The sequence below is a fragment of the Heloderma suspectum genome, chromosome 5, assembly GCF_057233095.1.
Source record: "Heloderma suspectum isolate Gila_16-S chromosome 5, 16-S_ref, whole genome shotgun sequence".
In the NCBI taxonomy this organism is placed as follows: Eukaryota; Metazoa; Chordata; class Lepidosauria; order Squamata; family Helodermatidae; genus Heloderma; species Heloderma suspectum.
The window spans coordinates 156,133,082-156,160,106 of record NC_139462.1 but is presented as its reverse complement, the minus strand read 5'-3'; the positions used below and the strand labels follow the sequence as shown (position 1 = coordinate 156,160,106).

General features: G+C 43.7%; 3 protein-coding genes across 4 annotated transcripts in view; 1 reads left to right on the top strand and 2 right to left on the bottom strand.

Moving 5' to 3' along the window:
• Positions 1–731: 731 nt before the first annotated feature.
• On the bottom strand, positions 732–7,240 carry KBTBD2 (kelch repeat and BTB domain containing 2). Its single transcript, XM_084857903.1, has 3 exons — positions 6,933–7,240; positions 4,955–5,120; positions 732–3,755 (listed from the first exon to the last, which is right to left on the bottom strand). Exons 1-3 carry the CDS (start codon positions 7,100–7,102, stop codon positions 2,220–2,222), a joined length of 1,872 nt encoding a protein of 623 aa, XP_084714029.1. The 5' UTR covers positions 7,103–7,240; the 3' UTR covers positions 732–2,219.
• RP9 (RP9 pre-mRNA splicing factor) overlaps positions 7,221–27,025 on the bottom strand; it is a 35,041-nt gene continuing 15,236 nt past the window's right edge. The window contains exons 6-7 of one of the 2 annotated variants that reach the window (XM_084857920.1): positions 26,640–26,684; positions 7,221–7,471 (exon numbers count right to left, since the gene is read on the bottom strand). In XM_084857920.1, coding sequence (XP_084714046.1) covers positions 7,453–7,471; positions 26,640–26,684 — 64 coding nt within the window. In that variant the 3' untranslated portion in view covers positions 7,221–7,452. Of the gene's footprint in view, positions 7,472–23,357; positions 23,687–26,639; positions 26,685–27,025 lie in introns of those variants that run through there. The other variant, XM_084857919.1, reaches the window with a different exon arrangement.
• On the top strand, positions 18,189–26,944 carry LOC146344686 (uncharacterized). The gene is made up of 5 exons (XM_084857894.1): positions 18,189–18,335; positions 20,627–22,510; positions 23,153–23,278; positions 24,239–24,361; positions 26,663–26,944. The coding sequence occupies exons 1-5, from the start codon at positions 18,191–18,193 to the stop codon at positions 26,698–26,700; spliced, it is 2,316 nt and encodes a 771-aa protein (XP_084714020.1). The 5' UTR covers positions 18,189–18,190; the 3' UTR covers positions 26,701–26,944.

Genomic DNA, 27,025 nt, shown 5'->3' with positions numbered 1-27,025 from the left:
AGGTTGGCGTAGTCCTCCATTAATTTCAATTGGAGAAATTTGTACCAAAAAAAAGAAAAAGCAGCCTAGGGAGGGCCCTTTTGGCAGGAACCCAGCAGGGCTTTCGGATACCATTCATCCACCTTCAGATCTCCCCCACGTGGCAGAAATACACAGAAAGTTAAAATACATTAAAAAACACACAGAACATACACCAAAAAGTTTTAAAATTTGACTAAGAAAATGGCAGAAAAGTGCTAGGGAAGATTTTGTACCAGCCTACTATTCAAGAGAACTGCATATGTTTAACAAAACGATAAACTGAGGGGCATTAGATGGCATGTGTCTGTTTTAAATATAGTACTTGAGCAATTTGCCTATGATTCAAAAGGGAGCTGTGCAAGCAAGGGAGGAATGAACAGCATCATATATCATCTCTACCCTTCCTCTCCCTGCCCCTCACACCCACAGAGAATGAAAACGTGCATACCGAATGCTGTGGAGATAAAAAAAAAGTTAACAGAAGGCATATCAGCAATACAATACCAAACAGGAAGTTTTCAACAACATGGTATTATACTGAATGAAGTTCTAGTCCTAGCAAGGGCATGCTCAACTGTATGACGATATATCTACTTCTGAATTTATGCACAGCTTTCTGTGACCATACATTATTACCATTGCCATTCCCCACTCCTCCCATCCCAAACCTTCATTTTCTATTTTTTATTTCTTGCTTTTATTTTCAGAATAGTGCTCTAGACACTGAAAGGCTGACAAAGTGGGCTCTGGCTCACTAATGCTTATGTCACAAAGAATGCATTGCATCTTTAAAGGTAGCACAAGACACTGTAACCTACCAGAGACTAATGTGGCTATCTCTTTGGAAGGTTTCAGAAATATGTTTGCTAGCTATTTCTTTGCTATTTGTTTGGTGTTACATCTGAACTAGGAATCCTTGGCTTGCTGCTGTCCTAATAAGACAATCATATGCTAGCATGCTTGCTTATTCACAATAAGCCAGAATTCTCAACAACTGTAGCTTACAATGACATGCAAATAATCCCATTGTTTTGCAAAAAATACAGGGGTAAACTAATTTTGATTCAGTTTTTTAATAAATTAATACCATTCAAAATACAGTGCCAGAACATGATGCAGCTGAACATGCTAGTACAATCCATCATGAAGCACCTGTGCTCATGTAAGATTGGCGGTGCCCCGCTACTGCTAGTGGTTCCTGGGATTAATGCCAGAGCAGCACTAGTCAACTGCTCTCCTGCACAAAGTATTCCTGAACAAAGTTTGTTCCCCCCCTCAAAAAAAAAAAAAGACAGCTAAAGGATATCTATACACAGTCACACTACAGTAATGCGTGTTATTAAATTAACAAAAATAAAGACCTGGTTAATCCACACTATGTTTACATTGGGGCAGGGGGAACATAAGCAGCAGGAAGTAATATGCATGAGCCAAAGTTTCTGAAACACAGAATGTGGAGCTATTTACTGATCAAAAGCTCCACAGAGACCCGCACTAGGAAGGGCTGGCAATTCATATTGCAAGCCCAGCAACCTAAGTTCACACCTGGTAAACTACCAGCTGCTCGGAAGACCTGTATTCTAAATAGACAGGTATAAGTTAGTGAAAATACATGCACCTAATAATTATTATAATATTAATACAGTTTGACTGAGCCTGCAGTCATTTTGCCCTGCATGTCACCGTAAAATGGAAGATCTACCCTTCCTACCACAGGTAGATCCATGGGATTTGTTTCTTCTTTTACATGGCATTATATACCAACATGGCTGTTGTGTATTAAGTGCAGCACATTCCATTAGGCCACACAATCTATATAACTAGCACATACAGAGATTTCCAGAATTCACTCAAATATAACTGGAAGATACTTTGAGCAATTACATACCATCCTAGAAATAGAAGCTGCTTTTGTGAAATTTTCCTGAACTAAAAATCTTCACAGGACTAAAATTTGAACAATAAGCAGATACTTTAAGCTTGCAATATACATATAGATCCCATTGGCTATCAGAGGGATTTTTTCAGATTATGGAAGCATTATCTGCTTGTAAATTTCACCGATTTACAGTCAATGGTGACGACATGTTAAACAGGGCATACAGACAAGACAGCTTAATGTTTCAGTTCCTGCCCTATTCTCTCTCAAAAAAAAATTGATAACCAGTTACAGGCATGCAGTCTCTGACTTCTGGAAGCTATACAGGGGGTAGTGTAACCATCTCTCCATCCAGCTCGAATTCATCAGCTCCATCTGGTGGAAAGAGATATGGAGGAGGCTTCCATGGGGACTCTTCAAGGCAAGATGGATACAGCTTTCCCACAGTGCACCGAAAGTCTTTCCCCAAATCCCAGAGCACCCGCTCAGATATATGCTGACGCAAAAACCACCGGTCAAGGTCCATATCATATTGGTAGGTAGCATACTTGGCTCTCTCATTCATATGGGTTTCTCGTATGAAGACACACAAAGAGTTGGAGATCACAACAGCTCTGACACAGGGGTCAGAATACCGCTTGGCAGGAATATTGGCTGCCATTTGCCATTCATTTTTATTCACATCATAAACTTCCACAGTTACGGAAGACCCATCTACAGTGCTAGTAGGGAGTCTTATACCAGAGTTGCTGCCAACATGCAAGCCTCCAATATAAAATATTTTATCCCCAAAAGCAGCAGCTGAAGCAAAGCATCTACTCGTTTGTCTCATAGCCATTTCAACCCAAGCATCTGACCTGGGGAAGTAACAGTACATCAAGTTGTGTGCCATTACATAAATGCAGTTATGAACAGCAACTGCTGTACTCCATTGCCATGCACAGGGCAGTGGGCTTACCATGGTCCATTCATCTCTCTCAGTATCATACCTTTCCACTGTTCTTCTGTTGAGCTCTCCACCTACACTGTCTCCTCCGATTGCATAGATGTGGTCTTCACAGCAAACCAGGGATGGCTTTATACGAACAAACAGCATTGGACTCTTTGGAAACCAAGTGTTTTGCTGGGCATCAAACCAATAAAAGCAATTCACAGTTCGGAAGGCAACCTGAAGTTTGCTAGTCTTACTGTGGTTGGTTTTTGTGTTTTTCAGTGGGATTTGCCCACCAGCTATATAAATATCATTATCAGGAGTTACAAGCGTCCCAACCTTATGCAAATCAGCAGGAGGGCTGCAGAGCTTGTAAACTTTTTCAGCCTGTGGGCTGTAGCATACTGAAGAGTAAAGACGACCAGGGTTTTCAGCAGCAGCTTCAATGAAGATCATCATTTCCTCTTTAGTCATTCCGAGTCTTGGCTTAAAAAATTTCGGCATAGATTTATATAATCCTTGAACCACTACTGATTTATCATTTGGTGGTAAGCCTTGAAACCAAGCTCTTTGCGTAACTTCAGATAGTGCGTCAATTCTTATTTGGCTAAGAACAGATGACAAATACTGTGATCGAGATTCTGTGTTGTACTCCAGCCATAACATAGCAGCTTCACGAACTGTCTCCTCCTTTTCCACATTTAAGTTGTCACTGCTCAAAATATCTATCAACAGATCATGTGAGAGTTGCATGAAAGCCTCCTGGTGGTATACACCTGTGAACTTGTGTTCTACCATCCTTTTAGCACTCTGTTTTAACTCTTCACAGCTGAAAAGATCAGCAAAACTCAAAAGCCGGACACAGTTCTCTGCATTTATTTTTTTAATTAAGTATTCTCTACATCGCTGTAACACATCTTCTACCTAGAATGAAAAAGGCAATGCAATGAGAAGCAGACAAAGCACTACTTACATGAGGTTAATGTCAAAAGAAAAACGGTAACAGATCCAGTTCCTAGATTTCTATAGAGACAACCTCCCTTCAACTTATTAAGCAACTTCTACTGGATAAGGCTGAACAGATCAGTCAGTGAGTTTGGGGGTCTTTCCCCATGCCCAAACATGCTGACTGCAACATACCAATCTAGGACTGTTAGTAGCCAGGAAAGTAGGAAAGGGGAGAGAGAAAGCACCCCCATTTGTCTGCTGACATCAAAGCTGCTTGATTGATTACTGAAGGGACTACTAGTCTCCCAGTGATCCATGTCTTCTGCACTATCTCTGTGCTAGTAGGGACAGAAATACTTCCCCTACTCCTGGAAAGGTTTTTATGAACTCAAAGAACTCCCTACCTTTCTACTTTACCAGGTATCAGACCTCTCAGAGACAGCAGTCAATGAGGATACATCAAATTGGGAGCTTCTTCTGATTCAAGGGCTGAGACAGATCTTCTACTGAGAGCCACAAACATCATGGTGTGAAGAATTCTGGGTAGTGAATTTGAGCAATGCTTTTTTGTTCCCAAGAGGACAAGAGGTGCAACTTTGGGAGCTTCTGCTTCTTTTACTGCACTACTACCCCTGATCCTAGTCACTGTTTTGAATTCATGATTTTAATTTACTTTACTACAGATTCCCTGTGGAAAGCTCATGACATGCATGGTAAAAGTCAGTTTTACATCGTAATTCTAGACATATTTCCTTGAAACCAACAGAATGTATTTTAATATAGAGTGTATTACAAAAGGACCCTTAACGTGAAACACGCAAATGCTTCCACAGCAATTTCTATTCCATATAGCAAAGGACTGGATGTGCCTGATCTCGGAAGCTAAGCAGGGTCAGCCCTGGTTAGTACTTGGATGGGAGACTACCTGGGAATCAGGCTTCCTGCACTGAGCAGGGGCTTGGACTCAATGGTCTTGTAGGCCCCTTCCAACCCTATGATTCTATGATTCTGTCCCAGGATACTTCTCATCTATGTTGTTACCCTGCACAAGTGGCTTTCAGAACAGCTTGTTCTATTCACACATTTCAATTAAGAATCATTAATTGACGTTAAGAATCATTCTAGATGTAATTTAAGAAAAAAATGTCTTAGGAAATTTAGTATAGAATACTTACCTGTAAGAAGCAAGCCGTTTCATAAAGCTGTTCGACTGTTGTGTCATTTATTGCCAAATTACCCGTGTAAGCATAAGTTATTATTATTTGTAAAGTGGCTGCATCCACATTCCTCAGATGGACATGCGTTTGTTTACTTTCACTCAACCCGCTCATAAACATAGCTCTGATGGAAGAAAAATGAAATACATTAACTGTGGCCATCTTCTACATTTTCTTTAATTTTTTCAATTCTTTGGAGACCATAGCTGGATAAAATGCAGTACATTTCAAAGCTTCCAGAACTATGCGTTGATTCACAACGGCTGCATTCCAACTTGCACCCCTCATGATCCCTTTGAACACTGATCACACTTCACTCAGGTTTATTTGCAACTGGGGCCACTGTACTATCCAGTATACCACCTGGGCTCTCCATTTAGATTTGGTACTCAGCATTACAAATTACTCAAATTATTTTAACAAATCAGCCTCTTTTCAGATAGCATTATTTATATGTCTAGAAAGGAATTAACTTCTTCTGCATTTAAGCTATGCTAAACATCTTTATTTATATACTTGGATCAATTTGTATTTATCTCAACAGGAGCTCAATTTATTTTGCCCTTTACACAGCAAAACCCCAACAGTTATTATTTCCAACTCCTTATTATCTAATTCTCATATCTGTTTTGGCTAAGGCACATGACACCTGTAAATTGCAGGTAAACCCACTGCACTCAAGTCTGTATGTAATCTCAGTTTGTATGTAAATTTTACAATTATGTATAATGAGAGAATCATTTGAGTATTTCACACACATCTGCAGCACCTCAGTAATTTTAACCTCCCCTTTTATGCAGTCATCATATAGCTGCGTCTCAGGTACCAGAGAAACTTTGGTATCAGTACTAAGTCAGTTTGATTCATTGTTTCCTGGAGTACTTGATCTAAGTTACAAGGGTGATTATATTATTTTGTTCTGGGACTAGTGTCTAATTTTCAAATGAAGACTCAAGTTACCAGTATTTTCTGGTACTCACAGCACAATGGCAAGTCAAGCTGGATCACCAACACTGTGTCTTTATTTCATTTCATTAATACTTGCTGAGATTTCACTCACCAAGAAACTTCAAATATGTATAAGTAAGGAAGCATACAGGAAAACAAGCATGTCTCAGCATCCTCTGCAACATCACAGAAGATACTGAGCTCTGGGCTTATCCACCACAGCCACTTCATACCAGAGCTTGGCAGACCACTAAAATAATATCATGCCTAATCCTTCCAGAACAGTTTTTGTGCAGTTCGTTACATCTACGGGTAGGGTGTTAAACCATCATCTCTCAATTACACATTGTAGTCTTGTTAAACCATCATTTCTCAATTACACATACAGTATATTCTTCTCCCTAAGCTTCTCTGGAGAGTGCTAATCTTCAGGACCAATGGGAACAGACAGTTATTTTATATGATTATACTTCCCTGGTGCCCCCTGTTCATGTCCTCTGATACACTACAGAGCACTGGGATTTTGTCCCTGCCCCCAACTTCAGATCCCTAGGGCAAGATGAGCATAATTTTGCCCAACACTTGACAAATCTCAAAAAACTGCAAAAGCAAGGTCTCTCCTGCACCAATGCTGAGCATGAGCTGGAGACATTTCTGATCTTGTTTCCATTAATCAATCTTCATTCCATAGTTCCTGTATTCCCCATAGTATAGCACACTGTTGGCATTAAAAAGTCTTATCTGGCACCCAAACTCCACTCTTTCAGGAAATGCTCTAGAGTCAGTGCAGCCCTGGAAATAGCTGAGTTGTGCACCCTAGCTTCATCCTTTCATATTTGTAACTGAAACAGTATTTTAGTTCTCCATTCCCTTCAAGTTACCAGTAGAACCAGTCTCTAATACAGTATGCTACAGAACGAGGTTTTGGACATATGAGATTAACACAACACATTTTCTCGGAAGAAGCAACACTACTTTAAACACATACCTGAAGTAAGAGCTACATGTAGCAAGAACCATCTTATGGCATGGGAATTCAGTGCCCTCAACAATTAAAACAATGTCAGTTAGCAACTGCTGTTCATAGAACAGCTTTAACTGCCCCAATAAGGAAACAGCATATTCCGAATTGATTTGCCTTTCTTCCTGGGTAGACATGGCTGCATTCCATTAATATTTCCAGGACCAGATTAGAGAAGCCACTTTATTTCAGCAGGAAAGAGGACAAGCAACCATTTCTTGAAAAATTCAGAAGAAACTACAGGGAATATTGTTTGAAGCCTTTGCAAACTTTATTAAGACATTTAGCAATGATGGATTGGACTCCTGAATCAAGAATACTTCAGAGTTTGACCCACTCCTAGGGAGCAATACACTGATTTGGTGTCCATCTGTTCTCCTGAGACTTTCAAGAATGACTCCCAAGTTCCTGTTGAGATTTCCAGTGATGCAGCACATTGGCGAACAAATGGAATTTGTGAGGTAGATTTTCTTGAACCATCTCTCAATCAATGGCTGCACTCGTGACTAGAAGAAAAAACAATAATGTCAGTCATTTTTTCTAAGCCAATCTCATCATAAAATACCATTTGGTACACCACTTTAAACAATTATTTTTTTATGAAGAATATTTGCCAGCGCAGAAGAATAAAACCAATGGTCTCTCTATCTCTTCAGTGCATTAGGAATGCTCACAACTAGAAATGGTGCACTGAATAAGGGTAGCAGTGCAGAAACATTATAAAACCCACTCAGGATTGTGTCTGACCAGCCTTGCCTTGTGCTTGTACTGAGAAAGTCTCCTTGGTGTTTTTACCTCTCCCTAAAATATGTAAAATGGTCACAAATGTCATCAGACTCCAGATCTTACAGGTACCATGGATAAATTTTGGGATCTTGTTAACAGAGAAGAGCCAAATGTTGCTATGATGCTTTTTTAAAACTACAGTGTGCAAAGGTAGCTGACCATTTAACTTCATATGTTTAACATTCATGTGAGGCCCATTTCAAACAAGGAGGAACTAAATTACAATTACTCAATGTTATATTCAAGTAGCTGCAAAACAATACCTAATGCTAGTAAAAACAGCCAACTATGTATTGTAAAAATGTCTACTCTACTAGTCTCTTCTGCAAAACAGAAATCAAGCTGCTTACAACATAAAAAATCAAATTACAATAAAATCATAACTAGAACAAACAAAACAAACATTTAACAGCAAAAATACAGCTGTACAATAAAAACAATGCAGCAGCAGAAAGCAGGAAAAAGAAAACCCAATGCAAAAGCAAGAGCAGAATAAGAACAACCAGGCAGCACTCAGCCCATGCCAAAGGCCTCCCTGAAAAGCCAGATCATAACTTGGCACTTAAAAGTGTTCAGTGCTGGGGAAAGGCAAACCTTAACTAGAAAGAAAATTTCACACGGTTGGTGCCACAACAGAGAAGGCCCTGCTCCTTACAAACATCCATCATACTTCAGTTAGCAGAGGAATCCAAAGCAGAGCCTCAGATGTTGAATGTAATGGTCAGAAAGGAACATACTGGGGAAGACAGTAATTAAGGTGTCCAGATCCCAAGCCATTTAGGCTTTATAAGTTAAAAACCAGCAACTTAATTCAGGTCCAGAAGTGAACATCTAACCAGTGTTGAACAAACAATGCTGGAGTAATATGTTCAAACTGTGCACTCCATACAACTGCCTGGCAAGTTGTGCCAGCTGATGTTTCAAGAGACTTTACAGACCATCCCAAATTGAGGTTGTTACAATAATCCAGTTTGAAAGTTACAAATGCATGGATGCCTGTGGCCAAGCCCGCCTTCTCTAAGAAAGAGTGCAGCTGGTGTGCTAGTCAAAGCTGGTAAAAGGCACCACAACTATCTGGGCATCCAAGAGCAACTTTGGATCAAGGAGTATCTCAAGCCTGAAAATCCAAGTCTTCAAGGTGAGTCCATCCAAGACAGGTAGCATCTCCAATGCTGAATCTGGCAATCCTCCAATCAACAGTACTTCCATTTTCTCTGGATTAAATGTGTTTGTTCACCAACATCTAGGTCCTCACAGCTCCCCAGAAACAATTCAAGGCTTTCACTGCCTCCCTAGGATCAGATGTAAACCAAGGATAGAGCTGGCATCATCAGCATACTGATGACACATCAGCCTGAATCTCCAATGACAACACTCAGAAGCTCTATGTAGATGCTGAAAAGCATGAGGGACAAGCAGGAGCCCTGAGACATCCCATAAACCAGTAGCCATGGGTAGATGTGAGCACAGTTCCCCAGCACCACCAGGGATATGCTCTTCAAGATGACTGGAGCAACCTCAACAAGGTACCTTCCAGTCCCATTCCTGCAAGGCAGCTCAGAAGAGTGCTATGGTTGATGGTACTGAAAGCCACTGAAAGATACATGAGAATCAATAGTTGCCCCACTAGGGTGAGCAAGGCAGTTGAGTCTCCAAATATGGCCTGAAGCCAGACTAAAAAGGATCTAGGAAAACAACTTCATCCAGATCAACTTGGAGCTAGGTGCTTCAACCAAGAGTATTTAGAACCATATAATAAGCCAAATTGGAAGGGCTTATTAGATGGCTTTTTCAACTACGGGCATACAACTAACTCCTTGAGAACAGCAGACATGTACACAGCACTCTTCATGGAGCCATTAATTCCAAGAAGGGTAAGAGTCATTCACAAATGTGGTCATACATCTGAGAATCCTGTCCACATCCTCCGGAAAAGCATACTGAAAGATATCCATAGAAGCTTGATAAGAACAGAAGATCATTCTAGCACAACTGGATCCCAAGTCAAACTGAATTAGCGATTTCTGCAATGGTTGCAGTGGGCTTCTAAGGGCTCTTCCAACTTCACCTGGGGGGAGAGAGGGTGAATTGTAGAAGGCCTCTCACCACTTAGAAAAATTCTGCTGCTGGCACTAAGGAGATGCAGTATGGTGGAAAAGAAAATATAGAGCCAGAATCTTAGAAGGGATCCAGTGAACCATATACACCTAACCTCCTGCCCTAGCCAAGCTATTTTGCACTCAAATTTTCTCCAAGGTGTGACTGGCCTTGATAGCCAAGCCAAAACCTATGATTGCCAGAATGTATGGTTTCCAAGCCCCTGACACTCCCCTCAAGTACAACCCTATGAATGCTTAATCAGAAGTTTCATTATACTCAATGGGGCTTACTCCCCAGTAAGTGTACACAGAATTTTAACTTTAGTTCCTCACTCCCTGCTACCATTCTAAACCTTTGTAACTGAGGAGGGAAATAGGGTCATTTTGGCAGCAGCTCCAGAGCAGGAAGTTGGAGTTTGTGTTGATACTGGGCACCTGAGGAACTCATTGTGCCTTGGTTGTCCACCACAAAAACCACTAACCCCGATTAGCTGGGACTAATCTTGACAGTGAGTGACAAAAGTGCTCCCTGCGCCTCAGTTGTCTGCTGCCAAAATGGCCAGCCCCTACTTTTCCCTCTAGAGCCAGGACCTCTTTTGGCAGTGGGCAGCTAAGGGTGCAATCCTATGCATGTTAGGCAGAAGGAAGTCCTACAACTCCCAGTATGGCGGGAGCTGTAGGACTTTCTTCTGTCTAAACATGCATAAGATTGTACCCTAAGGCATTTCAAACAGCTCCATGACCTATCCCCAAAACAGCCATCTTCAGTCCTTCCCCTCTGGAACCAGAGGAAAAGACTGGGTCTTGTTTTGGCACCGGGCAGCTAAGGCACTATGAGCACCTCAGTAGCCACATCCGCCTTCCTTTCTGGATCATGCTCAGTGCATCTGTGGGGAAATCCCTGCCCTTTTCTCAGCTCCAAGTTAGAGAGGAAGGCAGGGTTCATCATCACCCTTGTCAAAAGTTGTTGAACTATTTGCTAAGGCAAGGGTGGCAAATAGAAACACAGACCACTGTTCTTGGTTCGTTCTCAGTAATTCTGAAGTACATGTTTCCCTCACTTCTAAAAATCTGTTATGTAAGCTAAAGATAACCTGTTCTTTTTCTTATATGATTTGCATTCTAGACTTTCTTCTCTCATCCTTATAACTCCCCTCTGAATTGTTTCCAACATCATCTTTAAACTGTGGTACTCAGAATGGAAGTCCAAATGAAGCTTAACATTACTACTCTCAGCTTTTGAAACAGTAGCCCTATGCAGGCAGTTCAAATCAATGTCAGCATAAAATGTGGGTACAGGGCATGCATGACAGCCTCACCACATGCACAGCAAGCCATCTACTAACATACCTAAATTTTTATTGGAAATTCTGTGAACTAGCTAGTTATTTCCTCTTTACATTTTGAAGTTCTTATTTCAGAAACTTCTACTCAACTTTTCTCAATTAAAAATGGCTTTCATTTGAGCAACCATTTATATTACTACCTGCCCATTGGACTCATTTTGAATTTTTAGGCTGTGTTTGCATCTCCTCCCAGATTTGTTTCACTTACCAGGTATGTAAGTACACTATACTGCCCATTCCATCCATGCCTTAGCAATGATGGTCAACTGCACCAAACTGAGTTCAGATCCCGAGAGGAATCCCATAGGACATATTTCTAACCATTAATGACACCAACTGCTTAACATTATGGCAGTTTCCATAGGATGTGCAAATTTCCCATATCAGTGTATATTTTTCAAATTTCTAAATAGGATGACTGCACAAGAATGAGCTCCAATCGCAGTCTTCCAAATCAAATGAAAGGCAGTTCTGACAAAAAACAAGAATTCATAACATACTACAAATAACACATAATACTATACCAACCTATTTTTCTTTGAAACTTCTTAATACAGAACTGTACATTATTCATATTTTTCTAAATTAGCCATTTATGAATTAAACCTTCTGAAATTAAGAGTACATTAACCCTTCATCTGATTCTATGGTATTAAAGAGGGCAATGCCTCCTTTTATAATGAGCCACACATCAATTAAGGCTTGATACATACTACTACTAATAATAATATAAATTGCAGTGCCTGCACAGAAACAACTATTGCTGAAAGATAACTTCATTAGGAGCAGCATTAACACCCGTCATTAAATCTGGCCAAAATTAAGAATGACAAGCAATCTTTAACACACCCTTCCCTACCTTTTTTAACAAAACGCTTGGGGCGATAGCAAGATGCCAAATGGTCAACAGTACTTTACACTCCTAGGAAAACTGCATATCTTACTTCTATGCAGCAGTTCAATTTACATCCGTTTTATATAGAATAGGTTGACAAATAAGTAATCTGACCATCGTCCTCACACAGCATTATGCAAACTAAAAACACTTGTACATGCCAAGTTCACATTCTAGCCAGAAGACAAGAAAGACACACCCCACCACCATTTCAGTCCCAGGTAAGTACCTTTGTTATGAAAGTACTATCGCATCTTTATATCTAGCGAGACTCTTTCGAAGGGCTAGGGAAGAATATTCATCTTTTCCTCATCCTCTTGGGCAAGCAATATCATTATTCACCCACTAGGAGGCTGCAGTGTCAAAAACCCTAGCTGCTCTTCTCTTCGGAGGGCCGGGAACGTTCCTAATCGCTGCTCTGTAAGGATCCCAGAGGCCAACATCCAAATTGGTATTTTATGTAGCAGCATGAGAATGCCGAGTCCCTAAGCAAACCTGCAGCTGCAATGCAGGCAGCCTGATCCAGCCCCCCCATCCCGCAACCTGAGTCTGATTCTGAGGAAGGCCGGGCAAGCCACACTTGCCAGCGTCCCCCCCGCTTCCCCTGCTATGCACCCCCAAAAGCACCTCCACCCACCCGCTCCAGAACAAAGCGCCTTGTGGCAGTGTTTAACCGCAGCATGACATTGGAGGCGGGCACGGGGGCTGCACTGCAACCAAAAGCAGAGCCCCACTAACGTCAACACCCAACCTGTGTCGCGGCGGCTCGTGGTGGTGAAAGCAGGAGAGCTGTGGCCGTCAGGCCGGGCCCCGAAGCGCAGTCCCCGAGAATCACGCACACACAGACGCCCCCTCCTGCCCACCCCGCCCCGGCAACACGGCGCAGGATCCAAGCGACGCCGCCCCCGTCTTCCGACCTTCCCACCCCCTCCCACCACGCTCCGTGGAAGCCGGCGCCGAACATCCCTGTTCTTCTCTCCCCTCATCCATCCACCCATCCGTCCATCCCGCCCACCCAGCTCCAGCGCAGCGCCTCGGCCATTTCCCTTCCTCTCCCCAGGGGCTGCTCCCAGGCCACAGCCTGGCTCTGGGGAAACAGGGAAGGAGAGCGCGAACGAAGCCTCGGCGGGTTCGGCCGTTTCCTTCCACAGAGGAAGAAGAGGAAGCGTTCCCCCACCCCACCCCGGGGCAAAGGCCTAGATAATGGGAAGGTGGGAGGAGAGCGAAATGAGGAGACCGACCGACCGACCGACCCCCCCTTCCCTCACCTCCGGCCTGCGCCGCCGCCGCCGCTCGGTATCCTCCCAGGAACGGAGAAGAAGGGGGGGGAGCGGGGGACACACGGCGGCTGCGCGCGCCCCGACGTCCGTTGAGAACCACAGAGCGCGCGAGCGCACCCTTGTCGACTCTATCCCGCCCTTGCGCAGGCTCGGAGCGAGGGAGCCGGACGTGGGCGGGAGAGGGGAGAAAGTTGTGTTCTTACGCAGGGGCGGAGCCACCTCCGCTCGTCGACCCCGCCCCTTCAGCGCGCATGCGCGGCTTGCCCTCCTTTGCACGGGAAGGGGCTCCTTCCAATAACGCGCGTGCGTGGCTTGACGCGATTCTGGCCTTCTCATTGAGCCTGCGGGCGCTTGAGGGAAAGGCTGCGGAGGATGGGGAAGGAGCCTTTCCTCGACCCCCCTCCTGCCGGGCGACTGTTGTAACTGCAAGCACCTCATCTTGTGACGAAATGCGCCAATCCATAATGGCATAGGAGAAGGTTAGCGTCTCAGACGCGCTGGCCATTATTCCTCCTGGATGCAGGGTGGTGTCTCTACGCTGAAAGCCCTCGCTCTCTACCTTGTTCTGGCAATTAGAGGGACCCTCCCCCCAAATCAATACCTGAACTGCCACCAAGGCGTTTGTCTCTTCTGTCCCCCCCCCCCACGAAGGTTTATTTCCTGTGTAAAAGAGGTGGGGAACCTGTGGCCCTGCTGATGTTGGACTACATTTCCCAACATTCCTTATCATTAGCCATGCTGGCGTGGGCTAATGGGAGTTGTAGTCCAACAACATCTGGAGGGGCACAATTCCACACACACACTGTAGAAACCGGAGTGGAGAACGCGAAGCCTTCTCTTGACTTCATTGAACAGAATGATAGCACGGCTGCGAGGACTGGGAGGTGTTCCCATTAACAGCCCATAATTTTACAGGCCCTGGTATAATCCTATACATATCTACTCAAAAGTAAGTCCCAATGGGTTCAATTTGGCTTACTCTCAGATAAGTAGCTCTAGGATTGCAGCCCTAGCCTTTGGAGCTGCTTGACAGTACTGGAGGAGGATGCTCCAGAAGACATTCCATTTTTGTGGAACCGGTGTGATTTGTCATAATTTTAATTATTTATTTTCTAGATTTATATACCACCTGCCATATTACCATTTCTAGGTGATGCAAAAAAATAATTTTCATGTGTCACATGGGAGTTGTAGCCAAGTCTGGAGCATAGTGGAACTAGAAGTCAATTTTGCATTGGCTTTTTATTTTGTGCATCATAAGTACTGCATGCAAATACACCGACTTAATATTCAGTGAATTCTTTTTAGTATTATAAATCATATTCCCTCTTAAGTATGCACATGTATTTATGATTCATGCTAAAGATATCAAATTAACATTTTGTATCCGTCAGCTCCTAGATATTTAAAAAGAGCACCAGTGTTGTGTAGTGGTTTGAGTATTGGACTGGAACGTGGGAGACGGGGGTTCTAGTCCTCACTCAACCATGAAGTCAGTGGGTGACTTTGGGCTAGTCACTGACTCTCAGCCTAATCTACTTCGCAGGGTTGTTGTGAGGATAAAATGGAGAGGAGGGTTTCAGTTTCCTGATAAGTTAAATATACTTCAAATGAACAACCGGACATTGTACAATGGTGTCCCAATGCTGGCTCCAAGATTTGCAAGGCTCTTGGGAAAGATGCCCTGAGTGGGCCCCCTCCTCCTTGTGACAGTCACATTGCCCAGGTGCTTGCCCTCTCCCTGTTGACCAGTTCCACATCACTGTGGCTGTAGCCGAGCCAGGGCTTGCAGGGTTGAAGTGCCTGATTAGCAGGGACCCCCTTAGGCTTCCCTGTTCTCTCAGAGCTTAGCTACAGTCCTCGCAGCAGCTGGGGAGGGAAAATTGATTTTTCCAGCAACAACATATAGTTGTGAGCTACCCCTGCTGTAATGCAAAGTATTTTAGGGTGCCTTGGTCTTGAATGGGCAAGTAAGATAATTAGCTTTATAAAAGATATATGTAATGCAGAGAGAGAGAGATGAAATGACACAGCTGCCTGCATTTATGGGCTCTCCTTGGGGGCGTGGCTATGGAGACCTTCATGATGAACATCTGCGCTTTAAAATTTACTGCTATACATTGCTGCCCAGAGGGTAAGGGCAAGGCAAATGGCAATTCTGATCACTGCTCACACATTTGAAAAGGTAAGTTATTAAGCAGAGACAGGAAAGTTGAAGAAGAGGAGGGCTAGAGGACTGGCTACAGGCCCCTTGCTTAGGAATGAAGCTCAGCTGGTGCTTAGCATTGTTCAGATTGTGAGTTCCCTAAGCAATCTGTTATCTTTCAGGTTCACATCTGTAATATGGGAATAATAATACTGATCTCCCTTAGATGCTTTTAGAAGTACTGGGATAATATATGTGAAGTACACTGAACACTCTAAAATGCTATCTAAATGCTAGCTATATTACATTACCATATTAAAATAGAAATGGTATGGGATGCAATGTAATTATGGGGAGTCGGTGTGGTGTAGTGGTTAGAGTGTTGGACTGAACACCCAGGGTCAAGCCTCTGCTCAGCCATGAAACTCACCAGATGACTTTGGGCCAGTCATTGACTTTCCGCCTAACCTACCTCACAGGGTTGTTGTGAGGATAAAATGGAGAGGAGAAGGGCCATGTATGCTGCCTTGGGCTCCTTGGAGGAAAAGGCCAGATACAAATGTAACATAAATAAAAGATACATGTTAATGAACCCTGCATTTCTTGCTTGTAACTATAGTCCAACAGCTACTAGAAATACCTAGTTAGGTCAGTGGGACTATTTGCAAACAAGTGATGACAGACTGAAACTTTCACCAATTGTCTTTTTATCTTGTCAAAAGGAGCACTTCCATATATTGCTAGGTAAGGGACTACGCTGAGCCCTGAAGAGTTGGTTCTGTCAGCCTGAACCTATGCAAGGCTAAACACACCGAAGTCCACTGTGCTGGAGGCAAGGGAGGCTTTAGAGTGTTTGCAGGATCAAAGCCTTGAATTGGAATGTCTCCCTATGTCTCTACCATTGTGATAAATTTTTAACTTTAAAAGTGGAGGGAAAGCTGCTGCAAGCAGCCCTGTTTTATGCAGAGGACAATGTGCCCAAGTTCATTGAAACCAGTCATCTTAGGCCCACTCAACTCTGCCTAGGATGAGGCTGTAAGACCCTGTTGTTTTATCGAAAAGGACTGAATTGGCTCCAGGTGTGTGGAGAGAGGGATTGTGCTTCTTAAGAAAGAGGAGAGGCCTTTTTAATTAGTTCTTTGCTGGGCTGTTTTGAGATACAGCAGCAGCATGATGGATCTTTGTTTTTGGGTCAAATACAGCAAGGGTGGAAATGACTTAGCTTTCTAGAGTTTGTATTTAAGGATTTAAAGAAGTTTGAGGTGGGGGGGTGGATAGTTGGTTTATGAAAGGGTGTGGGAAATAGGGGAGAGCTTAAGACAGGAGACTCTTGCATTTGGTTGAGGCAGGCTGCTGGTTAAAAGGGCTCTCCATTCTGTTTGGCTGTCTCTTGGTTCCAGAAGAGGTGTGTGGCCTTCTATTCCCTTTGAGTCGGTATCTTTCTCTTCCCCCCCCCTTCTGCTTTTTCTACCTGTGTACACCTATCTTAACTAGCAAGCCTTATAATAATACTGAACTATAGATCTGGTGACATACCCTGAATAGCTTGTTCTGTGGGTTGTTAATGTTGGCGTTTGAGGTTGTTGTTTTTTAAACACTCCATTAGTAGCAATACTAGTGGATTAATATGGAAATCTGTAGTAGAATTTCTTTTTGCCTTGGACTAAGAGGGGTGAAGAGTATCTTAACTGTAGTGAACAGAGAGGAGGTGTTTACTTGAACAGTCTTCTGCTTTTTTAGAAGTAGTATTGGTGATTCACCACTAAGCAAACTAGGTCTGTACTGTACCCTGTATATTTACTTGGGTGTTGGCCCTGGTGAATTCAGTGGGACTTATTTCTGAGTGTAGACATGCATACTTCTGAGCTAAAAGGGGTCCTTCTTTTAATATAAAAAATCCATATTTTAAACTATATGGCTATTCCTTCATTGCATGGTAGGGAAGCAGTGGCTATTGATACTTGACTTTTCCTAGCAAACTTGCACAGTGTAATTGACTAGGCAGGCTTGACTGGGGTATGTGACTAATAGGACAGGAGGAAAAGCATTTGCTTCTGTGTTTATATGCTTCTCTGAATAGAGAGCTTGTGGAATAAGATCCACAGAATGCATGGGGCTTTACAGTGTGGTCCCCCAAAGTCTGTTGTTAGGAACTTGCCCCAACCAATCACCAAGTGATGGGGCCTTCTCCGAACATTCCAGGGATAAGTCTGGCTAAGCTTGCTCTTGTCGGGAGTGCGGAGATGGACAAGACCTGGAGGGTGTATCTTTCTCTTAGCCTTGTGAAAGGCTTGAAGGTCATGAAGATGGTGGGGGAACGCCACCCCCATAACAGCCTCCAAAGGCTCACCAGTGACCAAATGAAGGCATGGGGGGGGGGGAATGGTAGAAGAAGGTTACCTAGAGCAGGGGTGGGCAGAAGACAGATCTTCAGATGTTTGGGGCTTCAACTCCTGATATTCCTGACCATTGGCCGTTCTGGCAGGGGCTGAAGTCCAAAACATCTGGAGATCTAACTTCTGCCTACCCATGACTTAGATGAATTTGTACCATCACAGGGAGTCCAGGATCTGCCTTATCCTTAGATAACTTAGGATGTCAAATAGCTTGGCAAAGGTATATATCTTAAACTAGTACTTGACACTTGACACTTATCTGTTTCCAGCCTAGAAAATGAATGCTTCCCCAGCCTCAGAAAGCGGACCTTATCCCACAAACCAAAGACCCTTTTTTTATGCACACCCAACAGCACAGCAACCATTCCATAATCCATGGATCCTTGGCCCGATGTATAACCCTTATGGCATCCCTACAGGAGGTAAGGCGAGCTATAGACAACTGAGGAAAATGCATGGAATGAGCCATGGATATGTTCTCCAGCTTTGGTCTTGCTCCTCATTTTCAGGATGGGATCTCATGCCTAATGTTGGTGTTTTCCCTAGTTTATTTTCTAACTGGTTATGCATTCTCTGACTGCAATGCTTGCACTGTGGCATTTCCAGATTAGAGGAGGCTGCTCGTGGAATGGATCCTCTGGCTTAACAGCTCTGTATGGCAGGTGAATTTAAATGGGTGATGCTTTCAGTGGCACGGTGATAATAGTAGGAAATGCTTCATCTGCTGAACTTCTGCATATTATGTTATCAAGAGGGGAAAAACATCTTAACCTACTGTAAAAAAAAAAAAAAGTCCTCCCATTGAACTTAAATGGGACTTATTTCAAATACGTTTGGTTAAGCTGTGATCCTCAGCATGTTTAGCTGACAACTGGCTCCATTGACATCAGTGTGGCTTTAGGATCTGGATGTTGGTATTGCTGCCAAAATGAGTATGGTTATCAAGAAGAGGCATTACCAGCAAGCCCAGTCTTCCTAGAAGCTAGCTTACTTGCCATGTGATAGAAAGCCATAAATCTTCTCTAAACTTAAAACTGTCCAATACTCATTACAAATGCTTAGTTGCATTGAGAGTTTGCATATGGTACTCCATTTTTTTACATGGTAAAGTCAGGATTGGTTATACTACTGGGCAGAGTGAGGCAGTCACCTGCATTGAAGGGTATCCAACAGTGAGGAGCTGTTACTTCATACAGGGGAGTGCTGAGGGGGATGGGACACTCTATTTAGATTCTCTGCCTCAGGTGGCAAAATGTGTTAGGCAGACCTGCATTAAGAGCATCCCAGCCATAACTCTGTAGCTTGTCCCCTACAGCAGTTGAATGGATATGTTGGTGACTCTATGTTGACCTGCTCATTTATTACTTGGACCCCAGATTCCCAGAGTTGTACACACACATGATCTCTGTGGTGCTGTAAGAACACTCTAGTGGGTTTTAGTCCACAGGGACATGTCTACAATCAATGTGGGATCTCCCTAGTTTGGTTATCTTGCTTTTCCATGCAGAGAGAGAATGTGCAATACTGAGGCTCACTCCCAGTCTTGCTCTGAGGCCATGTATTGACTGAAAAGGAACGGCATGGAAGCATGATGGGGCTGCCAGTGCTATGCTGCCCTGCCCTGGACTTCCTTACAGTGTCCTGAACTGTACGTTTTGCATGCAGCTGGGAATAAGGTCCCAATACATTGGATCTTTACAGGATGCCAGGGAGGACACAAACCAATTTAGTCGCTATGTCAACAACAGATGCAACCATTTTACATCCTTAGAGAATGGTGGAAATTTGTGGCCCTCCAGATGTTTTGGACTATAACTCCCATGATCCCTCACCATTGGCTATGCTGGCTAGGGCTGATGGGAGTTGTATGCCAAAAATCTGGAGGGCCACAAGTTACCCATGGCTGCATTATAGAATCATAGAATAGTAGGGTTGGAAGGGGCCTACAAGACCATCGAGTCCAACCCCCTGCTCAGTGCAGGAATCCAAGTCAGAGCATCCCTGACAGATGGCTGTCCAGCCTTGTCTTGAATGCCTCCAGTGTGGGAGAGCCCACCATCTCCCTAGGGAATTGGTTCCACTGTCGTATTGCTCTAACAGTCAGGAAGTTTTTCCTGATGTTCAGCCAGAATCTGGCTTCCTGTCACTTGAGCCCATTATTCCGTGTCCTGCATTCCGGGATGATCGAGAAGAGATCCTGGCCATCCCCTCTGTGACAACCTTTCAGGTACTTGAAGAGTACTATCCTATCTCCCCTCAGTCTTCTCTTCTCAAGGCTAAACATGCACAGTTCTCTCCGTCTCTCTTCATAGGGCTTTGTTTCCAGTCCCCTGATCATCTTTGTTGCCCTCCTCTGAACCCTCTCCAGCTTGTCTGCATCCTTCTTAAAGTGTGGTGCCCAGACCTGGACACAGTACTCCAGATGAGGCCTAACCAGTGCTGAGTAGAGGGGAACTAGTACCTCCTGGGATTTGGAAGCTATGCTTCTCTTAATGCAGCCCAAAATAGCATTTGCCTTTTTTGCAGCCACATCACACTGTTGGCTCATATTTATGGAATGGTCTGGATTAGCTGATCAAAAGTGGATGGCATATTGGGTATTGTTAAAGATCTGATGAGCCATGGGGCTTATCTGTTATGAAGTAATGTATGTTAGGATTTTATTTTGGCAAATGTTCTATTGGGGGAAAATGTATATTTCTGTTCTTCTTAGGCTTAAGAAGTGCCAATCCATATTTCCCGTTTTATTCTGTTCCTCTCCATGAGTACCCTGGATATCTTGTTCAACAGCATCCCATGCATATGAGAGTTAACAGAAGACCTTATTTTAATGGTCATCCACCCTCGCCCATGTTTTATCAAGCCACGCGGTTCAGGCACTACAGCCCCGGCAAACGAACAGAGACCAAAGAAACACAGACTGATCCTAGACAGCCTGAAAGTAAACCAAAAAAGCATCAGGATCATGGTATAGAAACGAAAGGCTGTGATACTGGAAATATGGGCTGTGTCTCATCTGGTGTTGGTAAAGGAACTGAGAGCTCCTTGGAAAAGCCAGAGAGGGCTGTATCTTCTGCTGTTCCAGACAGAGACTTTGCCAAGAGCTCTTCAGGTGCTGTACAGTTCCGAAGCCTTCCCCCATCAGGCTACGCCTTTGAGAAAGAGGAAGTAAGAATTGAGTATGCTAATGGTGGTGCCCCTGCCATTCAACTCTGGAAGTCCTTCAAAGAAACAATCCCTCTGTATGATGTGGCGAAGAAGACAGTCCCGGAGAACCTAATGCAAAGAGATATGTTTGCTCTGAGTTCCTGTGAAGGAGTTGTATATGGGCCTCGTGAACAAGGAGAGTTGGTGCCGAGTATTCCTTATTCAGAACAGCAAAAGGCTCTTGAGGATGTGCAGGAGAAGGAGCCTCAATGTAAAGCAAAGCTGGATTCAGAAAAACAGGGAGCATCAAGCTACGGAGCAAAGTCTCCTCTAGACGAAGCCAGGGCAGTGCAGCTGGCTGAACTAACCAGACCTGACCACCCAGGGGCGAGGCAAAATGTGCTGTTGTCCAAAAGATCTTCTGGCTTGAAGAGGTCCAGTGGTTCAAAAGCTCCTCAAGATGTGTCCAGCCTTGTTCAGCAAAGGGAATTATTTCCATCTGGCATGGAGATAGTAAACGATCCTTATTTCCCTCAGAAACTGAATGAGAACCATGATGTGACCAGTGAAAATTGGGCAGCTTCAGAAAAAAGCCTATGGTGTGATGAGTCGGAGAAATACATGCCTTCTGAGAGCTGGTTGGCTTGTTTGGACAATATGGATCCTAACTTCAACTATAATATTTATTTGTCTCAAAGAAAGCGTCCAAGTGTACTCAATCTTACCTCAGACGAGATGTCTTCCATAGATGAAGGCTCATCAACTGACGATGCGCCAGTGTCTTATTTTGCCCCTGACTACATGCTTCGGAAGAGTATGCGTACCTTCAAGAAAAGCACAGAGGGCTTGGAGAAAGAGAAAATAAAAAGTGGAGGCTCCCTCAATGAAGATGAGGAAGTGGTGGGGAGCGAGCAGGCCAGTACTGGCTACAGCCGGAATTTAAAGAGCTGCTCAAGAGTCAAGGTTAAAGAGATTTCCAGTCAAAGTAGAAAGCTGGGTATTCTCCCTAGATCATCCAGCAGCAAGCAGCTCTACTCTCTCAAGAAAAAAGCTACAAAGAGTTTGTCCCCATCAGAAGCTGATGATTCTGAAGAATACTGGGTGAAGGAACCAGAGGAGGAGGAAGAGGAAGAGGAAGAAGAGATTGAAGAGAAGGACTACTTGATTCAAGAAGCTGCTCTATATGGAAGCTTGAACCCTAGCAAAAGCAACCCCTTCCGGCAAACTGGCCAGCAAGTGTTTTGGAGAATACCTAAAAATGCAGTACCAGCACACTTCGTTAGTTGGCCTGTACAAGAGAAAATAAAAATGTCTGGACTAGCTACTAAAGTGAAGAAAGAGCAGGAACAAGATGGGGATCTCTTTGATGACTACAACTTCCTCCTCAGGAGGCCTACAGCACAACAGCTAGAAATACTTGAGCACCAAAGAAATTCATCAAAGTGTTCAGGTGAGTACAGGTGGGGAACACTTCTAAAGCAGTGTTCATTTTCTCACACATAGTGGCCTTGGTAGTTCAAAGAGTGGGAAGAGAACAGAAGGGTTTAAGGTACCTTTTTATAAAAAAGAAAATAGCCTCTGTATGTGCGAACTGCTTTTGGGCTATGTGTCTGAATGCCCATCAGCATGGACTTCACACTAACGGCCTCTACATCTGCACCTTTTTGAGGGCTAGTTCTTAAGTACCTTTCCACGTAACAGCGTCACTAAAATTCAAAATGGTACTATACTGAACATCTTCTCAAAAACAAATTTGAAAAAGGCTCCTTTCCTGACTTGCAGTCGGAGGTGGCAAATGGCATAGGCTTGACTGGGATTGCTGCAAACCATCACATGACTGTGATCAGGCTCTGCAGTTAAATCAGTGGATGTGAGGGAGGAGAGGGAAATGGGTTAACTAGAGATAGGTGACATTTGGGATCAATGGCCCAGAATACAAGATAACTGAATTCTACCTATAGAGTTCGATCCAGTAAGGATTTCTGGGTTAAGCCATCTTGTGAATGACTCTTTGGGGCTGATTAAGTTATAGGTGTAACAGCCTAAACACCCAATGACTGACTGGGATTCTGCTTTCTTATGTCTTGGCCAGGAAGGTTACAAGAGGAAGGCAGAAGATTTGCAGCTGATGAATACTGGATGCAAAGTGGTGCTAGGCCCAAATTTGCTAGCCTGACACATGGTGGCCTCTCGCCCACAACAAAAAGCAGAGAGACAGGTATGACTGTGTCCATTTTAAATTTTAAAAATTAGTATATTCAGATATTAATTAATGTGGCATCAACTGTATTTATTTTGCTTTAGCTGCAATTTATTTAAATTTGGTTTTGCTCTCCTTGCTGCTCTTCAATGGAGGGAGAACACATTGGCAACGCTTATAGAGCAGGGACTATTAGGGGAATTTCTTACCCTATGCCGAGACGGACATGGGCTCCTTCACACTGAGCTTTTATCCTGCAATTGAGATTGCTCCTTTATGGAAGTTTGCGGGCTCTTTACATGATGCCGTCATCCTCCGAGGCGTCTCCTGCACTCAGTGCCCTTTGTTCCATTTTTAAATAGATCACAGATAATGAGCTATCAAATTACCCTGTTGTGTTCTGCTTCACTTTCCTCTGTGAAAAGACTAAAAGCAGCAAGAAGAGGAGCGAGATCAATGAAAGATAATGGAAGACTCAGATACAGGGAGAAGGAGGGGGAAGGGGGTGGGGGAAAAGGAAGAAGGTGAAAAAGGGAGTCATTGTGATCCTGCATTTAAAACGGAAGCAGAAAGCCCTGTTTTAAATGCAAGATTTTAGGCTGGTGTAGAGATGCTCATGGATTTGGCATGGAGTGTAAAACCCTGCTGGGAGCTGCAGCCAATGATGGTTCTCTAACTACTGTACCTGTATGATGCATGTGTGAGTGTGCAGGATGGATGCCCATGCCTGATTCTGGGCAAACCTTTAATACATCTTGGGACCAGCTTGCACAACACTGTTTAGGAGCACTCCTAAGAATGAGTTAGTCACGCTGTTCTATAGCTACACATTAACTTACTGAAAATCTAGCCCACTACAGGAAGAAATTTGAAGTGGGGGAAGAGCCCTACTTCAACAATAGAGGCGATGAACAGCTATTTAAACTGGTTTCATAAAACTGTATCTCTTGAATGCAGAAATACTCTTTGTCGCTTCAGAAAGGTTGCGTGTAGATTCACCAAAGAAGAAAGGGGCACATAAGCCTCCACACAAACGTAGAGACACAAGACATGATGCAGAAGTCGAAGAATGTGAGAAGCCTAGAACTACCCGTCGCAAGGGCAAGTGTATTCGATTAGTGAATTCTCTAGCACTAATGCCAGTTACTGTTGTGCACTGCATGTTGTTGTTGCCCCCCCCACCTTTTCTAAAAGGTTGAAATGCCTCTCCTGAAGCTGAATTACTGGAAGTAAGAGCTTTAGGGTGCAATCCTATCCATGTTTAGGCAGAAAGTAGCCCCACAATTCTCAGCATGCCCCAGCCAGCCATGCTGGATGGGGCATACTTGGAGTTGTAGAACTTTTTTCTGTGTAAACATGCATAGGATTGCACCTTTAGGCTACAATATGCTGGTATTTTTGGTCCCACCCCTTTTGCCTTTGGCCTCACCCACCACTGAAATGTGGCCCCCAAAAGCTTCTCTGAAGCTGAATTCTGCCCTCAGGCTAAAAGAGGTTCCCCATCCCTGTTCTAGGGGTTAACTTTGAAAGACACAAACCCTGGGTAGTGTGGAAGTGGGCAAAAGGTACATGAATCTGCAGGTGTGCTTCTATAGTGCTCTTGCCCTACCTAAGATTAAAAACCCCCACACCTGGGCTACAACTACTACCTGAACAGTGAATGCTGAAGTAGCTGATCATAAGGCTTTCAAGTCAATACAATCCATACTCATAGATATTTGGAATGCCAAGCCTATGTCCTGCTGAATAAAGGTGGGTTGAGCAGGCTGTGGGAGAGAAAGCAAACAAATTCTAGGTGCCAGCCGAGATGGCTCTGTGCACTCCTGTTTGCTAGCTAGCCTATACTCTGACTAGATTCTCTAGTTGAAAATCTGTCCTTCATTCTGTGCATCGCTCATCACTGGGAACTGGCTTCATATGTTTGCTGTATTTTCCTCAGCGTGGCCTGTTACACTGCTGCTGGGTTCAGACAATACAATAACCCACACCCAAGGGTTGAGTGTGGGTTGTTGCTGAACTGTGGGTTCTTGTTGAAACATAGGTTATCATGCTGTTTGAACCCAGCTGCAATAACAAACCATGGTTAGTTAACAACAAACAACCCACAGTTCACAACCCAACAACAACAATGGGTTCCCTTCATGGGTTGTTTGTGGTTAACAAACTATGGTTTGTTAGCGTGGCTAGATTCGGACAACATGATAACCCACGTTTCAACAACAACCCACACTCCAACCCATACTCAACCCTTCAGTGTGGCTTATTGTATTGAACCCAGTCTGCATCTACTGTTGGCATGAAGAGTTTGTGGCTGCAAGCCAGGACACGGTGTGCGCACATGTGTCTTCCTGTGAAGGTGTTGGGTATATTTACATTCTTGGAATTTGTGTCTATTCTGTACCCATACTGGCTGTCTTAATGGGCCTCTGTACTGCGCTCACACTAAGACTTAAGGCAAACTCAGATGTTTAGAAAAAGCATGTGGCACAGTGCGCTTGGACAACCACATCAGGATGGGAGTGGGGAGCACACCTCTGAATGTTCCATGTTTTAAAAAAATATGAGAATTGTAGGAAGATATTTGCCCTGCCATTCTCACTTTCTATAGGCAGGAAGGAGGAGTTTGGATGCTGCCCCACATATAACCTTTCTCCTGACAGACTTGTTCTGAAGTGGCATAACCTTACATTAGGAGGCCTATACCACATGTACCTAGCTTTAGGTATGCCTTCATAGTGGACAGGATTGGGCTGTACGAGAGGGCAGCCCAGCTCTTTAGAAGAGATTGTAGGAGCCCTGCAAGTTGGCTTCCAGGTTCCCAAGATGGGTATTGCATTCTCAACAGCCCTGCATAAATGACCCATGTTTAGATTACCCCTCATATAAGATTTACAACTGAATTTTAAACAATTCCTTTACCACAGGGGTGGGGAACCTCAGGCCTGGGGGGGCAAATCTAGCCCTCCTGGGGCCCTTATCTGGCCCACAAGGGTTCCCCAGATGGCCACGCCCCTTCCCCTGGCTCTATCTCCTTTTCCCTGACTGATTGTTGGGGGCTTTCCCAGCTTTTGTGCAGTTTCTCCCCATTCTAAAAGGTTGAAATGTCTCTCCTAAGGCTGGCACTAAGAGCTTTAAGCTACAATATGCTGGTTTTTTTGTATTTTGGCCACACACCCTTTGCCTTTGGTCCTGTCCACCACTGGAACGTGCCCCCCACCCCATGCTTCTCTGAAATTGAATTTGGCCTTCAGGCTGAAAGAGGTTCCCCAACCTTGCTTTAGTAAGTCAATGTCTGTCAAAACATGATTGGATAAACACCAAAATCTGAGAGTCTGCTGCTGGAGAGCAAGTTCATAGTCTTTTTGAAAAAATGACTAACCTTCTGAAATATCTTTTGTGCAGGGCGTGAAACAAAGCGATCTCTCTATAAAAGAAGATAATCAGAATTGTGGATACATTTGCCAGTATCATTCAGTTGAATCATAAGCATTGGCTGGCGGGAGGGCGGGCGGGGGGGAGCGGGGTGGTAAGCAGCTCAGCAAGATTAAAATTGCACTCTGAAGATTCTTGAGTACACATTGAAAAATATATAAAATATGAATTGGTCACCAAAATGAAGACACTTGGTATTGTAAATGACACAATCAATATTTAAAAAAAGAAAATTAAAGTTAAACGTGCACCAATGTGATGTCTTGTGAATAATGTGTAATGCGGAGGTTATGAATACTAAAACTTTAAGCAAAGTGACAACTTTGGAACAAG